The sequence below is a fragment of the Athene noctua genome, chromosome 4 (assembly GCF_965140245.1).
Source record: "Athene noctua chromosome 4, bAthNoc1.hap1.1, whole genome shotgun sequence".
Classification (NCBI taxonomy): Eukaryota; Metazoa; Chordata; class Aves; order Strigiformes; family Strigidae; genus Athene; species Athene noctua.
This window is the reverse complement of record NC_134040.1, coordinates 37682872-37699526: the sequence shown is the minus strand read 5'-3', so window position 1 is coordinate 37699526 and position 16655 is coordinate 37682872. Positions and strand designations below refer to the sequence as shown.

At 54.4% G+C, this 16655-nt stretch overlaps 2 protein-coding genes across 2 annotated transcripts; both read right to left on the bottom strand.

Moving 5' to 3' along the window:
• Positions 1–2772: 2772 nt before the first annotated feature.
• Positions 2773–6081, bottom strand: LOC141959923 (acrosin-like). Its single transcript, XM_074904308.1, has 5 exons — positions 6014–6081; positions 4936–5136; positions 4339–4604; positions 3910–4055; positions 2773–3706 (listed from the first exon to the last, which is right to left on the bottom strand). Exons 1-5 carry the CDS (start codon positions 6079–6081, stop codon positions 3347–3349), a joined length of 1041 nt encoding a protein of 346 aa, XP_074760409.1. The 3' UTR covers positions 2773–3346.
• A 5083-nt stretch (positions 6082–11164) lies between these two features.
• LOC141959921 (acrosin-like) lies at positions 11165–14462 on the bottom strand. Its single transcript, XM_074904306.1, has 5 exons — positions 14395–14462; positions 13317–13517; positions 12720–12985; positions 12291–12436; positions 11165–12087 (listed from the first exon to the last, which is right to left on the bottom strand). Exons 1-5 carry the CDS (start codon positions 14460–14462, stop codon positions 11728–11730), a joined length of 1041 nt encoding a protein of 346 aa, XP_074760407.1. The 3' UTR covers positions 11165–11727.
• Between the last annotated feature and the right edge of the window lie 2193 nt (positions 14463–16655).

The following is a 16655-nucleotide window of genomic DNA, read 5'->3' as shown; positions in this document are numbered from 1 at the left end:
CAGGAGGGGCTCTCAGCAGGAGGGGCTCTTCAGATAAGGAAGGAGCTGCAACTACTGAGTCCCAGGATAAGGGAGGGGACTCAATGAATACTGAGTTATCAACGTTATGGAAACACTAATGGGGTAGAAAGTCACAAGAGGAAGAGGAGGCATCTTCAGTCTTCATCCTGAAGACCCACGACCACCAGGGGCCACTGCGCAGGCGTAACTAGGAGGAGACCGGGGCGGAGCACATGAAAATGACTTCTTAGAACGCATTAGAATAAACCCCGCCTTTTCGTGGAGAGATCATGAATATGTACAAGTGTTTTTGGAACGATCATGAATATGTAACACTGTCAAATTGTTACTGATTTTGCTATCAACTGAAACTAAATTATGTTTGATTTTAATATGCCTATAGAAGGAAGAGATATTTTAATAAAAATAATTTGTTTGCATTTATTGCACTTTCAATCTGGCAACCGAAAGCTACTCTAAAATCCCCTGTACAGCCCCTTACCACGGCCGAAAGGATTGTTCAAAATTATCTAGTAGGAACGTCTGGAACCTAGGTAACAAACACAGAGTGATTTGTAAACTGATCTATAACGCATACATCGAACTATCAGAATGTATGTAGCTGTCAAGGTCTAGGATTAATGGGAACTGAGGAAATTCAACTGTAACAGCTTGCGAGTACCTGCCAAGCAACCGTGAACTTAAGCAGAAGGTAATTTGTGAAAGAGTCAGATGATTGAATATTGTAAGCATTGGTGGCCTTTATATATATATTGGATGGTCAGGAAAAATGGCCTAGGAATGGGATGCTGAATTCTAACACATTCTGCAACTAATGCTGTTCTGTAGGAGAGAAGGGAAATGGAGGGAAGGGCCATAAGTTGATTTATTCTTCTCTTTGAGACAGAGGAAGGATTGGCAGAAGGAATACAAGATGATTACTAGGGATAATTTAGTAATGGCTATAACTTCCGACAAAAAGAAAGTAAAAAAAGAAATGTTGTCCAGCATGTGAACTTGGAAAAGATTGTTTAAAGAAAAGAATTAGCTAGCAAGTAGATAGGAGTCCTTCTGGATTCTCCCAAGTTCCACCTCCCTGCCAACTTATGCTCAGAGAAGATTTTTCTAACTTCAGCACATTGGCTTCTTTGTTTTTCTCCATTAAATGTGATCTGTTCAAAGCAAGCTCTCTTTTTAGCACTAGCATTCCTTAATAGCGGGGCGATAGGGGAAATGCAGTTTGGGCGTCGGGTTGGGTTGGTGTGGGGGGGTCTGGCAGCAGGCGAGGGGCTACAGGGGTGGCTCCAGTGAGAAGCTGCTAGAAGCTTCCCCGGCTCCAAGTCGGCCCCGCTGCTGGCCAAGGCTGAGCCCATCAGCGCTGGTGGCAGTGCCTCTGTGAGCAGCTATTTATGAAGCGGGGGGGAAAACCCCCAAGAAACTGCTGGAAAACCTGCAGCAGGGATGTGAGAGAAATCCCTATGCAGACCCCAAGGTCGTGGCAGAAGGAGGGGCGGGAGGGGCTTCGGGCGCCGGAGCAGAGATTCCCCTGCAGCCCGTGGGGCAGCCCGTGGTGAGGCAGCTGTGCCCTGCACCCAGGGAGGGTAACGGTGGGGCAGATGCCCTCCTGCAGCCTGGGAGGACCCACGCTGGAGCAGGGGGATGCCCAAAAGAGGCTGTGACCCCGTGGGGGACCCACGGCTGGAGCAGGGGGAGAGTGTGAGTAGACGGCAGTCATGGCCCACCGGGCTTCTCGCCTCCATCGCTGGCGGCGTCCGACCGACGGTGACGAGGACGTGGCGGCGACTCGGCCGGGATGACGGTGGGGTGGCTGAGGAGCGCTGGCGGGTGCTGCTTGTCCTGGGGCGGCCCGCCATCCTCCCCCACATCCCCTCCCCGCAGCCCAGGTGGCCTCGCAGCAGCCTGACCGTGGTGAGAAGGGGAGGACGGGGCCCCTGAGCTGGTGAGCGGAGCAGGAGGGGCTGGCGGGGCTGGGGGCTCCTCCTGTGAGCAGGGGCGATGGGGGGGTCCCAGTATTGTCCCACAAGTGGGGTCGTTTACCCGGCGTGCTGGACGCTAACCCCCCCCGAGCAGAGGGATGGATTGATTCCCTGTGTGCACAAAGAGGGGTGCTGGGTGGGAATTCCACCCCGCCAGCACCCTGCCCCAAAGGACTTTGGTGTATTTGTACACTTTGACCACACAAACACACGTTTACTGTAATGACAAGCGATTAGTTTCTTATCACGAGGACAGACACCCCGATTTCAGCCCCCTGAACGCCCCCTCTTTGAACGCAGAGAGGGGGCAGGTGTACGACCTGTGGCTGGACGTGCCCCACTTGGCCCCGCGCCCCATCGGCCCCCACCAGCCCCTCCACACCACGGTCACCGACCGCGGCACTCATGCCTTCCTCACCAGTGCTGCCCCCCACATTCAGACTTTCATTTTTAGTGTCTAAACCCTCACTTCTCGGGCAGAGCGCAGCCATTTAGGGTCCAAAGCTCCACTTTCCCTTTCCTAAGCGTTAGCTTTGGCTTCCAAAGCCTCATTTTGGTGGTCCAAAGGCTCAGCTGCAGTCTGCAGCATCTCCTGGAAAGGACTTGGCGTGTGCCCCCGTGGGAGGCGCGTTCCACGGGCGCACGCGTCGCTGGGTGCACGCTGTGAGCTTGCAGGCGGGCGCAGGGGTGGGTGCACGCGGGGGGCGTGCGGGCGGGTGCGTTCCGCGTGCGTGTGTGCTGCAGCGTGTGCACGCGCTGCCTGTGCGTGTGTTGTGTGTGTCTGTGTGTGCACACTCGGGGGGGTGTGTGTGAACGCTGCGCGTTGCGCTCCGTGTTCCAGACGTGTGTCCTGCAGTACGGGTGGGCGCACGCTGCGGGTGGGCATCGCACCTTCTCTTTGTACCCACGTGTGTCTCCGGGGAGCGTGTGTGTGTGTGTGTGTGCACATGCCCCAAAGCTGTCTGCGTGTCACGTGGATTTTTCCTGTCCTCTTTCTAACCCCGATGTGCCAGTCTTCTCCGTGCCGTGGTGGCTCTGAGCACCCTCCTCTCCGACCAGGCTCGGGTGCAGCCCTTTGGGGTGACTCTCTCCCTTTGTGCCCCACCTGGCTGCCTGCAGCCTCATTTTGCAGGTGCCAGGCATGGAATCCTTGCCTTGCACAGGAGACTGAAGTGGACTGCAGCATGGGGAACTGTGAAACTTGGCAACTTTATTTCAGGAACGGGAATGCTCAACTGGAGCGCTTGTGTGCGTGGGCAGAACCAAGCAGGCCTTTGACACTGAGGCTGCCTTTGGATCAGCAGGCAGTGCCCCAGTGGTGCGCTGCTGCGGCTTCGGCTGGGTCCTGCTCATGCTGCTGCTGGAGCCTTTTTCCTCCACAGGACCTGCAGCAGCTCTTGCAGCAGCTTAAAGAACTCCACCAGCTTCTGGCGTGGAAATGGGCAGGCCGTAAAGCTGCCCGCTTGCGCTGGTGTTGGCCGCGGCCTCTGTAAGGGGGTTGATGTGACGACGGGCCGTGGCCTTGGAGTAGCCGTTGCTGCTGGGCGCAGCCCCATCTGGACCAGGATCCAGTCATAAAAGTGCTGCGTGGAGGTGTAGACTCCGGGCCGCTTTGCTCTTGCGCAGCCTCTCCCCCAGCTGGTCACCCCGACAAGCCAGAAGTACTCAGCGTTGTTATCCTGGCAGACGAGAGGCCCACCGCTGTCACCCTGCAGCAGAGGAGGGAGGGAGGGAGGGGTCAGGTGGTGTCGGGTGGCCGCTGGCAGCACCAGGCCTGGCTCCTTCTCTCCCACGGCACCTGCCAGGGCTGTGTGCGCTGCGCAGAGAGGCTCTGCTCAGTGCTGGCGCCTGCAGCACCTTGCCAGGGAGAGGGTAGTGAGCCTGTGGGGTAGGGCGCTCTCTCATCTCCTACCTGGCAGGTGTCGATGCCGCCCCACGGGTAGCCAGCGCAGAGGTTGTGGGGGTGGACGGCCCCTGCGTACCACCGGCTGCTGTTGCAGAGGTGGACGTTGATGAGGGGGACCTTGGCCTCCTGCAGGACATCCGTCGGGCCTCCAGCTGTGAGCACAGAAAGGAATTAACACCCAGCAGCTCGGTGCCCGGTCTCCCGCCCTGCCTGGGTGAACCACTCCCTTCCCTGGGGCTTGGCTTTGCAGCGTGACAGGCGCTGCCCCGGCGCTGCCCTTCTGCCTGGCCTCGGGCCCTGGGCCAGGCCCATCTCTCTACGGGCACACGTCCCCGCAGTCGCGCTCTGGCTCTCGCCCCTGCTGCCAGGAAGCCCAGCCCACCTCCCCCGTGTGCCGAGCTCGCACTCAGGACACGAGCACTCTTGGGAACTCACCTCTCGCCATCGTGGACCCCCAGCCGCTGACGTAGCAGTTGGTCAGCTCTGACACCCGCAGCGAGGCGTCGGGCACGCAGGCCAGCTGTACCTGGTAGCCGCACTGCACAGGCTGGTCCAACTCCAGCAGCGCAATGTCGTTCCTCTCCCAGACGCTGCTGTAGTCTTCGTGCACCACCAGGTGCTTAATATTGCGCACTTGGGTCTCCGGGCCCAGCTGAGTCAAGTGGGTGGCCCCGATCACTACGCGCCACGCGTTGACGTGCCTGGAAGGCAGATGGGGAGAGGGCTCAGAGGGAGCCATGTGCCGCAGCAGCCCAGCAGTCCCCTGCCCTCTGCTTCACACGGGGCAGAGGAAAGCAGCGCTGCAGAGGCTCAGACTGCCCTAGCGTGCCTCGGGCTCAAGGCGTGTCGAGCTGGAGGCTGTAGGAAGCCGTGGCGGGAGCCCGGCCCTCTCCTGAGCAGCCTCTCAGCCGGGCTCTGCAGTGCCCAGGCACTGGGCGTACCGCAAGGAACGGGGATGGGAGGAGCCCGTGCTGCTGTGGACGGGGCACCCGTGAACTCTGGGGGGATATCCCCGTTCCTGACCCTCCTTACCTGGCCTTGACGAAGCAGTGGGCTGCTGTGAGGACCCACTGCGGGCTGATGAGGGAGCCCCCGCAAATGTGCCCCGTGCCTGCTCTCCAAGGATCCTGGATGCTGACGATCCAGGGCCAGGCTCCTGCCTGGGCGTCTGTGCCTCCGACGACGCGCGACGTGCCCGGCTGAGCAGCCATGGGCCGGAGCCCGCAGGTCCCCCTGTAACCAGAAGCTCATCACCGTCCTGCTCGATGGCTCACCGCAGTCCCGGCTGAAGGGCAGCCCTCTGCCCTCCCCACGGGGCGCTGCATGGACAGCCAGGCCAGGGAGCCCCCGTTTCTGCTGTAGCCCCGCAGGCGAGTTGTGCCAGCGGCCCGGGTGCTGCAAGGAGCCGAGGCCCCGCGTGGGGCTGGGGAAGCCGTGCTGTGGCCACGGGGACAAGCGGGCACCCCCCAGGGAACCCCATCAGGGTGCCCAAGCTCCCTCCCAGGGCCTCGGCCACTTACCCACAGCTGTCCCAGGCGCCGTGCACAGGCCGGCACAGGGCCAGCAGGATGAGGAGCGGAACCATAAGCATTGCTGCCAGAGGCATGTGCCAGCTGCCAGAACCGAGGGCTTGTTGCCACCAGTGCAGCAGCCAACGACACAGTGACCACAGGGCTGGCGTTGCCCACAGTGCCCTTGGCAACGGGGCTGATGTCACAAAGTCCCTGGTTCCGGGGGCTGGGCGCGGTGGTCTCCAGGGGCACGGGGCCACAATACAGGGGTTTCCAAGCAGGAGAGGAGGCAGAAGCTGGCATTGGCCAGCCCCGACAGACCCCCTCTGAATGCGCTGCTTGTGGTGCTATTTTAAAGTGCTCCTTCAAAGCGGCCTTTTCCAGGTTGTTCCCTCAGCCTGCTGTCAGTGTGGCAGAAGAGGGCTTGCTCTCTACCCAGCCTGTCCTGGACCAGCTCCCAGACAAGGGCCCGGCCCAAGCAAGAGCCCACAGGCACAGCTCGCCCACTGACCCTCACAAACAGGCCCCTCCTGCACGCCCGCACGCTGCCTTTCTGCCCGAGAAGCTGATGGGAGACCCGAGTAACGCAGCTGTCCCACCGATGCTGGAAAAACGCCAGCCCTGCCGGGGGCTTTCTGGAGAAGTCAAACGTGCTGAAGGTTTGCATCTTGAGGCTGTGGCTGGGAAGACTGCAGAGACGGTCGGGCAAACACAAAACCAATCTGAAGAGGAAAACAGGAGGAACCGTGAGTTAGAATGCTGCACCGTTTGTCAAAAGCACACTAGCAGGGGACAGTTAGCCAAGTGGCTAACATGTGCATTTAGAACTATTTCTTACTTTTGCATTCTTTCCTACTTTCATGTTTTCCTAAATGGTGATAAACTCCTTCGTATAGAAACAATTGTTTCTGAACACCCCAAAACTGTTAGTAAGCTGCAAGCAGTATGGCACTAATATGGTCCTAATCCTGCCTTTAAAAAGGGAATTAGTTGCACAATTATCAAGGAGAGACCTCAGTCACTCTTAGATTTTTTATTTCCTCCTGATGTTTTAGTTTTTCAAAGAATGACTGGAAAGAATCGGATCTTTCTACATGTCTAGGAACAACAGAAACAGCATCTCTGTCAGCACCTTGTTACGGAGGCTCTCAAATAAACAACCAACCACCAACAGTTTCAAAAATTATTATGGACACAATTCACTATCTCTCCATAAATTACAGCTTCGAATGTCTGTGAGAGGAGAACAGAACACCTTTCTAGGGTTCGACAGCAACCCAAAACACATAACAAAGCGCTCTATCGGGTTTATTGGCAACCCAAAGTGCAGAACAAAGCCCCGCTCCCTGGGGTTTAACAGCAACCCAAAACGCTTTATCACTCACCTGACAAGTGAGGGCTCTCACCCTCGAGGACCTGCTCAGGCACCTGCCACACACCTGCAAAGAGATTCCATTTCTTCCTATTGTTGGAAGTCACTTTCAAACATTAGAACGATCGGCAGACCATTCAAGTTCCACCTTTACTGCGTACTCCAAGCCAGCAACATCCAAAGGTAAATATTTTGCCACTAACATTCACTACTGCCGAAGGGAGAAGATTCTGTGGGGAGAAGAGAAAGAGTTTACTTTAGAATGTAAGATACACATTGATCTATGTGCAAGTTCAGACAGCGCAGAGGTTTTTAGAAAGACTAAACAGCCTCCATAAACAATGTCTCCTCAGTTCCCTGCTGACTTGTTAATCTAATAGACTGCTACTGTTTTTCTGGAGTGATTGCAACTCAAAGAAATAAAGAAGGAAAAAAAAAAAAAAAAAAGAAAAAATGGAAAATAAAAAAAAAAAAAAAGGGGAAAACGGGTGGAAACAAACAGGGAAAAACAGGGGAAAACAAACAGGGGAAGACAGGGGAAAACAGAGAAAAAAGTGGAAAACAGGGGAATACAGGGGAAAACGGGAAAATGGGGAAAATGGGAAAAACAGAAAAGAAGAAATAAGAAAAAAAAGAAAAAAGAAAAAAACAAATAAGGGGAAAACAGGGAAAATCAAACGGGGGAAAACAAAGTGGAAAATGGGGAAAAAAGAGGGGCAAACAGGAAAATGGGGAAAAAAGAGGGGGAAACGGGAAAGAAGAAGAAAGAAGAAAAAAAAGAAAAATTAAGCGGAAAATGGTAAATCAAACGGGGGAAATCAAACAGGGGAAAACAAACGGGAAAACAAACAGGGGAAAAGAGTAAAAAATAAGGGGAAAACAGGAAAATGGGCAAGAACGGTATAACATTGGAAAAGGGTAAATAAGAAGACAAAAAATGTTAGAAAAAGAGAAAGCAGAAGAAAGAAAAAGAAAGAAAAAAATTAAAAAGAAAAAATAAGGAAAACGAAAAAAGAGAAAAGAATAAAATGAAGAAAAACCAGAAACATAATACAAAAAAAAAAATCAAAAGAAATGAAAAGAAAAAATGGAGGAAAAAAAAAAAAGGAAAAAAAAAGGTGACTAAGGTATTGAGCTTACCAAGAACAACCAGCCTGTAAAGAAAACTCATGTTATTTTCCCTAAAAAGCCAAGAGGTTAACAGATTGGACAGTCTTGTTATAGCTGGGATTCAGTTCTCCCCCATCTTTCCGTACCCCAGATGGCTTCATTGCTCCAACTAGCTTCTGAGTATGGATGCAGTCCCGACCCTTAGGAGGAGCCAAGCTCATCAGAGAAGGAATTCCACAGTGCCTTTGAGGCTGGTTCTGCAGCTTAGAATGGCTGCGGGAGAAAATGCTGAAGACTTCACAAAAGAAAAAATAAGAAACAAAGCCACACCCCCTTACTGGAAAACATCCTTCAGTTTCCAGGTTTCCAAATCAGTGTCTGTTCTTTTACCCAGCTGAAGTGAGGAACCTTAACCGCATGGATGCCGGACAGCTCAGAGAGAGGCTGGACAGGCTGGATAATGCAATGAAAGGGGGGGCTCTCAGCAGGAGGGGCTCTCAGCAGGAGGGGCTCTTCAGATAAGGAAGGAGCTGCAACTACTGAGTCCCAGGATAAGGGAGGGGACTCAATGAATACTGAGTTATCAACGTTATGGAAACACTAATGGGGTAGAAAGTCACAAGAGGAAGAGGAGGCATCTTCAGTCTTCATCCTGAAGACCCACGACCACCAGGGGCCACTGCGCAGGCGTAACTAGGAGGAGACCGGGGCGGAGCACATGAAAATGACTTCTTAGAACGCATTAGAATAAACCCCGCCTTTTCGTGGAGAGATCATGAATATGTACAAGTGTTTTTGGAACGATCATGAATATGTAACACTGTCAAATTGTTACTGATTTTGCTATCAACTGAAACTAAATTATGTTTGATTTTAATATGCCTATAGAAGGAAGAGATATTTTAATAAAAATAATTTGTTTGCATTTATTGCACTTTCAATCTGGCAACCGAAAGCTACTCTAAAATCCCCTGTACAGCCCCTTACCACGGCCGAAAGGATTGTTCAAAATTATCTAGTAGGAACGTCTGGAACCTAGGTAACAAACACAGAGTGATTTGTAAACTGATCTATAACGCATACATCGAACTATCAGAATGTATGTAGCTGTCAAGGTCTAGGATTAATGGGAACTGAGGAAATTCAACTGTAACAGCTTGCGAGTACCTGCCAAGCAACCGTGAACTTAAGCAGAAGGTAATTTGTGAAAGAGTCAGATGATTGAATATTGTAAGCATTGGTGGCCTTTATATATATATTGGATGGTCAGGAAAAATGGCCTAGGAATGGGATGCTGAATTCTAACACATTCTGCAACTAATGCTGTTCTGTAGGAGAGAAGGGAAATGGAGGGAAGGGCCATAAGTTGATTTATTCTTCTCTTTGAGACAGAGGAAGGATTGGCAGAAGGAATACAAGATGATTACTAGGGATAATTTAGTAATGGCTATAACTTCCGACAAAAAGAAAGTAAAAAAAGAAATGTTGTCCAGCATGTGAACTTGGAAAAGATTGTTTAAAGAAAAGAATTAGCTAGCAAGTAGATAGGAGTCCTTCTGGATTCTCCCAAGTTCCACCTCCCTGCCAACTTATGCTCAGAGAAGATTTTTCTAACTTCAGCACATTGGCTTCTTTGTTTTTCTCCATTAAATGTGATCTGTTCAAAGCAAGCTCTCTTTTTAGCACTAGCATTCCTTAATAGCGGGGCGATAGGGGAAATGCAGTTTGGGCGTCGGGTTGGGTTGGTGTGGGGGGGTCTGGCAGCAGGCGAGGGGCTACAGGGGTGGCTCCAGTGAGAAGCTGCTAGAAGCTTCCCCGGCTCCAAGTCGGCCCCGCTGCTGGCCAAGGCTGAGCCCATCAGCACTGGTGGCAGTGCCTCTGTGAGCAGCTATTTATGAAGCGGGGGGGAAAACCCCCAAGAAACTGCTGGAAAACCTGCAGCAGGGATGTGAGAGAAATCCCTATGCAGACCCCAAGGTCGTGGCAGAAGGAGGGGCGGGAGGGGCTTCGGGCGCCGGAGCAGAGATTCCCCTGCAGCCCGTGGGGCAGCCCGTGGTGAGGCAGCTGTGCCCTGCACCCAGGGAGGGTAACGGTGGGGCAGATGCCCTCCTGCAGCCTGGGAGGACCCACGCTGGAGCAGGGGGATGCCCAAAAGAGGCTGTGACCCCGTGGGGGACCCACGGCTGGAGCAGGGGGAGAGTGTGAGTAGACGGCAGTCATGGCCCACCGGGCTTCTCGCCTCCATCGCTGGCGGCGTCCGACCGACGGTGACGAGGACGTGGCGGCGACTCGGCCGGGATGACGGTGGGGTGGCTGAGGAGCGCTGGCGGGTGCTGCTTGTCCTGGGGCGGCCCGCCATCCTCCCCCACATCCCCTCCCCGCAGCCCAGGTGGCCTCGCAGCAGCCTGACCGTGGTGAGAAGGGGAGGACGGGGCCCCTGAGCTGGTGAGCGGAGCAGGAGGGGCTGGCGGGGCTGGGGGCTCCTCCTGTGAGCAGGGGCGATGGGGGGGTCCCAGTATTGTCCCACAAGTGGGGTCGTTTACCCGGCGTGCTGGACGCTAACCCCCCCCGAGCAGAGGGATGGATTGATTCCCTGTGTGCACAAAGAGGGGTGCTGGGTGGGAATTCCACCCCGCCAGCACCCTGCCCCAAAGGACTTTGGTGTATTTGTACACTTTGACCACACAAACACACGTTTACTGTAATGACAAGCGATTAGTTTCTTATCACGAGGACAGACACCCCGATTTCAGCCCCCTGAACGCCCCCTCTTTGAACGCAGAGAGGGGGCAGGTGTACGACCTGTGGCTGGACGTGCCCCACTTGGCCCCGCGCCCCATCGGCCCCCACCAGCCCCTCCACACCACGGTCACCGACCGCGGCACTCATGCCTTCCTCACCAGTGCTGCCCCCCACATTCAGACTTTCATTTTTAGTGTCTAAACCCTCACTTCTCGGGCAGAGCGCAGCCATTTAGGGTCCAAAGCTCCACTTTCCCTTTCCTAAGCGTTAGCTTTGGCTTCCAAAGCCTCATTTTGGTGGTCCAAAGGCTCAGCTGCAGGCTGCAGCATCTCCTGGAAAGGACTTGGCGTGTGCCCCCGTGGGAGGCGCGTTCCACGGGCGCACGCGTCGCTGGGTGCACGCTGTGAGCTTGCAGGCGGGCGCAGGGGTGGGTGCACGCGGGGGGCGTGCGGGCGGGTGCGTTCCGCGTGCGTGTGTGCTGCAGCGTGTGCACGCGCTGCCTGTGCGTGTGTTGTGTGTGTCTGTGTGTGCACACTCGGGGGGGTGTGTGTGAACGCTGCGCGTTGCGCTCCGTGTTCCAGACGTGTGTCCTGCAGTACGGGTGGGCGCACGCTGCGGGTGGGCATCGCACCTTCTCTTTGTACCCACGTGTGTCTCCGGGGAGCGTGTGTGTGTGTGTGTGTGCACATGCCCCAAAGCTGTCTGCGTGTCACGTGGATTTTTCCTGTCCTCTTTCTAACCCCGATGTGCCAGTCTTCTCCGTGCCGTGGTGGCTCTGAGCACCCTCCTCTCCGACCAGGCTCGGGTGCAGCCCTTTGGGGTGACTCTCTCCCTTTGTGCCCCACCTGGCTGCCTGCAGCCTCATTTTGCAGGTGCCAGGCATGGAATCCTTGCCTTGCACAGGAGACTGAAGTGGACTGCAGCATGGGGAACTGTGAAACTTGGCAACTTTATTTCAGGAACGGGAATGCTCAACTGGAGCGCTTGTGTGCGTGGGCAGAACCAAGCAGGCCTTTGACACTGAGGCTGCCTTTGGATCAGCAGGCAGTGCCCCAGTGGTGCGCTGCTGCGGCTTCGGCTGGGTCCTGCTCATGCTGCTGCTGGAGCCTTTTTCCTCCACAGGACCTGCAGCAGCTCTTGCAGCAGCTTAAAGAACTCCACCAGCTTCTGGCGTGGAAATGGGCAGGCCGTAAAGCTGCCCGCTTGCGCTGGTGTTGGCCGCGGCCTCTGTAAGGGGGTTGATGTGACGACGGGCCGTGGCCTTGGAGTAGCCGTTGCTGCTGGGCGCAGCCCCATCTGGACCAGGATCCAGTCATAAAAGTGCTGCGTGGAGGTGTAGACTCCGGGCCGCTTTGCTCTTGCGCAGCCTCTCCCCCAGCTGGTCACCCCGACAAGCCAGAAGTACTCAGCGTTGTTATCCTGGCAGACGAGAGGCCCACCGCTGTCACCCTGCAGCAGAGGAGGGAGGGAGGGAGGGGTCAGGTGGTGTCGGGTGGCCGCTGGCAGCACCAGGCCTGGCTCCTTCTCTCCCACGGCACCTGCCAGGGCTGTGTGCGCTGCGCAGAGAGGCTCTGCTCAGTGCTGGCGCCTGCAGCACCTTGCCAGGGAGAGGGTAGTGAGCCTGTGGGGTAGGGCGCTCTCTCATCTCCTACCTGGCAGGTGTCGATGCCGCCCCACGGGTAGCCAGCGCAGAGGTTGTGGGGGTGGACGGCCCCTGCGTACCACCGGCTGCTGTTGCAGAGGTGGACGTTGATGAGGGGGACCTTGGCCTCCTGCAGGACATCCGTCGGGCCTCCAGCTGTGAGCACAGAAAGGAATTAACACCCAGCAGCTCGGTGCCCGGTCTCCCGCCCTGCCTGGGTGAACCACTCCCTTCCCTGGGGCTTGGCTTTGCAGCGTGACAGGCGCTGCCCCGGCGCTGCCCTTCTGCCTGGCCTCGGGCCCTGGGCCAGGCCCATCTCTCTACGGGCACACGTCCCCGCAGTCGCGCTCTGGCTCTCGCCCCTGCTGCCAGGAAGCCCAGCCCACCTCCCCCGTGTGCCGAGCTCGCACTCAGGACACGAGCACTCTTGGGAACTCACCTCTCGCCATCGTGGACCCCCAGCCGCTGACGTAGCAGTTGGTCAGCTCTGACACCCGCAGCGAGGCGTCGGGCACGCAGGCCAGCTGTACCTGGTAGCCGCACTGCACAGGCTGGTCCAACTCCAGCAGCGCAATGTCGTTCCTCTCCCAGACGCTGCTGTAGTCTTCGTGCACCACCAGGTGCTTAATATTGCGCACTTGGGTCTCCGGGCCCAGCTGAGTCAAGTGGGTGGCCCCGATCACTACGCGCCACGCGTTGACGTGCCTGGAAGGCAGATGGGGAGAGGGCTCAGAGGGAGCCATGTGCCGCAGCAGCCCAGCAGTCCCCTGCCCTCTGCTTCACACGGGGCAGAGGAAAGCAGCGCTGCAGAGGCTCAGACTGCCCTAGCGTGCCTCGGGCTCAAGGCGTGTCGAGCTGGAGGCTGTAGGAAGCCGTGGCGGGAGCCCGGCCCTCTCCTGAGCAGCCTCTCAGCCGGGCTCTGCAGTGCCCAGGCACTGGGCGTACCGCAAGGAACGGGGATGGGAGGAGCCCGTGCTGCTGTGGACGGGGCACCCGTGAACTCTGGGGGGATATCCCCGTTCCTGACCCTCCTTACCTGGCCTTGACGAAGCAGTGGGCTGCTGTGAGGACCCACTGCGGGCTGATGAGGGAGCCCCCGCAAATGTGCCCCGTGCCTGCTCTCCAAGGATCCTGGATGCTGACGATCCAGGGCCAGGCTCCTGCCTGGGCGTCTGTGCCTCCGACGACGCGCGACGTGCCCGGCTGAGCAGCCATGGGCCGGAGCCCGCAGGTCCCCCTGTAACCAGAAGCTCATCACCGTCCTGCTCGATGGCTCACCGCAGTCCCGGCTGAAGGGCAGCCCTCTGCCCTCCCCACGGGGCGCTGCATGGACAGCCAGGCCAGGGAGCCCCCGTTTCTGCTGTAGCCCCGCAGGCGAGTTGTGCCAGCGGCCCGGGTGCTGCAAGGAGCCGAGGCCCCGCGTGGGGCTGGGGAAGCCGTGCTGTGGCCACGGGGACAAGCGGGCACCCCCCAGGGAACCCCATCAGGGTGCCCAAGCTCCCTCCCAGGGCCTCGGCCACTTACCCACAGCTGTCCCAGGCGCCGTGCACAGGCCGGCACAGGGCCAGCAGGATGAGGAGCGGAACCATAAGCATTGCTGCCAGAGGCATGTGCCAGCTGCCAGAACCGAGGGCTTGTTGCCACCAGTGCAGCAGCCAACGACACAGTGACCACAGGGCTGGCGTTGCCCACAGTGCCCTTGGCAACGGGGCTGATGTCACAAAGTCCCTGGTTCCGGGGGCTGGGCGCGGTGGTCTCCAGGGGCACGGGGCCACAATACAGGGGTTTCCAAGCAGGAGAGGAGGCAGAAGCTGGCATTGGCCAGCCCCGACAGACCCCCTCTGAATGCGCTGCTTGTGGTGCTATTTTAAAGTGCTCCTTCAAAGCGGCCTTTTCCAGGTTGTTCCCTCAGCCTGCTGTCAGTGTGGCAGAAGAGGGCTTGCTCTCTACCCAGCCTGTCCTGGACCAGCTCCCAGACAAGGGCCCGGCCCAAGCAAGAGCCCACAGGCACAGCTCGCCCACTGACCCTCACAAACAGGCCCCTCCTGCACGCCCGCACGCTGCCTTTCTGCCCGAGAAGCTGATGGGAGACCCGAGTAACGCAGCTGTCCCACCGATGCTGGAAAAACGCCAGCCCTGCCGGGGGCTTTCTGGAGAAGTCAAACGTGCTGAAGGTTTGCATCTTGAGGCTGTGGCTGGGAAGACTGCAGAGACGGTCGGGCAAACACAAAACCAATCTGAAGAGGAAAACAGGAGGAACCGTGAGTTAGAATGCTGCACCGTTTGTCAAAAGCACACTAGCAGGGGACAGTTAGCCAAGTGGCTAACATGTGCATTTAGAACTATTTCTTACTTTTGCATTCTTTCCTACTTTCATGTTTTCCTAAATGGTGATAAACTCCTTCGTATAGAAACAATTGTTTCTGAACACCCCAAAACTGTTAGTAAGCTGCAAGCAGTATGGCACTAATATGGTCCTAATCCTGCCTTTAAAAAGGGAATTAGTTGCACAATTATCAAGGAGAGACCTCAGTCACTCTTAGATTTTTTATTTCCTCCTGATGTTTTAGTTTTTCAAAGAATGACTGGAAAGAATCGGATCTTTCTACATGTCTAGGAACAACAGAAACAGCATCTCTGTCAGCACCTTGTTACGGAGGCTCTCAAATAAACAACCAACCACCAACAGTTTCAAAAATTATTATGGACACAATTCACTATCTCTCCATAAATTACAGCTTCGAATGTCTGTGAGAGGAGAACAGAACACCTTTCTAGGGTTCGACAGCAACCCAAAACACATAACAAAGCGCTCTATCGGGTTTATTGGCAACCCAAAGTGCAGAACAAAGCCCCGCTCCCTGGGGTTTAACAGCAACCCAAAACGCTTTATCACTCACCTGACAAGTGAGGGCTCTCACCCTCGAGGACCTGCTCAGGCACCTGCCACACACCTGCAAAGAGATTCCATTTCTTCCTATTGTTGGAAGTCACTTTCAAACATTAGAACGATCGGCAGACCATTCAAGTTCCACCTTTACTGCGTACTCCAAGCCAGCAACATCCAAAGGTAAATATTTTGCCACTAACATTCACTACTGCCGAAGGGAGAAGATTCTGTGGGGAGAAGAGAAAGAGTTTACTTTAGAATGTAAGATACACATTGATCTATGTGCAAGTTCAGACAGCGCAGAGGTTTTTAGAAAGACTAAACAGCCTCCATAAACAATGTCTCCTCAGTTCCCTGCTGACTTGTTAATCTAATAGACTGCTACTGTTTTTCTGGAGTGATTGCAACTCAAAGAAATAAAGAAGGAAAAAAAAAAAAAAAAAAGAAAAAATGGAAAATAAAAAAAAAAAAAAAGGGGAAAACGGGTGGAAACAAACAGGGAAAAACAGGGGAAAACAAACAGGGGAAGACAGGGGAAAACAGAGAAAAAAGTGGAAAACAGGGGAATACAGGGGAAAACGGGAAAATGGGGAAAATGGGAAAAACAGAAAAGAAGAAATAAGAAAAAAAAGAAAAAAGAAAAAAACAAATAAGGGGAAAACAGGGAAAATCAAACGGGGGAAAACAAAGTGGAAAATGGGGAAAAAAGAGGGGCAAACAGGAAAATGGGGAAAAAAGAGGGGGAAACGGGAAAGAAGAAGAAAGAAGAAAAAAAAGAAAAATTAAGCGGAAAATGGTAAATCAAACGGGGGAAATCAAACAGGGGAAAACAAACGGGAAAACAAACAGGGGAAAAGAGTAAAAAATAAGGGGAAAACAGGAAAATGGGCAAGAACGGTATAACATTGGAAAAGGGTAAATAAGAAGACAAAAAATGTTAGAAAAAGAGAAAGCAGAAGAAAGAAAAAGAAAGAAAAAAATTAAAAAGAAAAAATAAGGAAAACGAAAAAAAGAAAAAAGAATAAAATGAAGAAAAACCAGAAACATAATACAAAAAAAAAAAATCAAAAGAAATGAAAAGAAAAAATGGAGAAAAAAAAAAAAAGGAAAAAAAAAGGTGACTAAGGTATTGAGCTTACCAAGAACAACCAGCCTGTAAAGAAAACTCATGTTATTTTCCCTAAAAATCCAAGAGGTTAACAGATTGGACAGTCTTGTTATAGCTGGGATTCAGTTCTCCCCCATCTTTCCGTACCCCAGATGGCTTCATTGCTCCAACTAGCTTCTGAGTATGGATGCAGTCCCGACCCTTAGGAGGAGCCAAGCTCATCAGAGAAGGAATTCCACAGTGCCTTTGAGGCTGGTTCTGCAGCTTAGAATGGCTGCGGGAGAAAATGCTGAAGACTTCACAAAAGAAAAAATAAGAAACAAAGCCACACCCCCTTACTGGAAAACATCCTTCAGTTTCCAGGTTTCCAAATCAGT

Excerpts from the sequence above, each read along its gene's own strand:
- LOC141959923 (XM_074904308.1), bottom strand. The coding sequence starts at position 6,081 with ATGCAAACCTTCAGCACGTTTGACTTCTCCAGAAAGCCCCCGGCAGGG. Across the intron at positions 5,137-6,013 it reads CTGGCGTTTTTCCAGCATCG|GGGGACCTGCGGGCTCCGGC; the intron begins GTGGGACAGCTG and ends TTCTGGTTACAG. Across the intron at positions 4,056-4,338 it reads GGGGTCCACGATGGCGAGAG|CTGGAGGCCCGACGGATGTC; the intron begins GTGAGTTCCCAA and ends CTGTGCTCACAG.
- LOC141959921 (XM_074904306.1), bottom strand. The coding sequence starts at position 14,462 with ATGCAAACCTTCAGCACGTTTGACTTCTCCAGAAAGCCCCCGGCAGGG. Across the intron at positions 12,986-13,316 it reads CACTGCTTCGTCAAGGCCAG|GCACGTCAACGCGTGGCGCG; the intron begins GTAAGGAGGGTC and ends TCTGCCTTCCAG. Across the intron at positions 12,088-12,290 it reads GCGGCATCGACACCTGCCAG|GGTGACAGCGGTGGGCCTCT; the intron begins GTAGGAGATGAG and ends CCTCTGCTGCAG.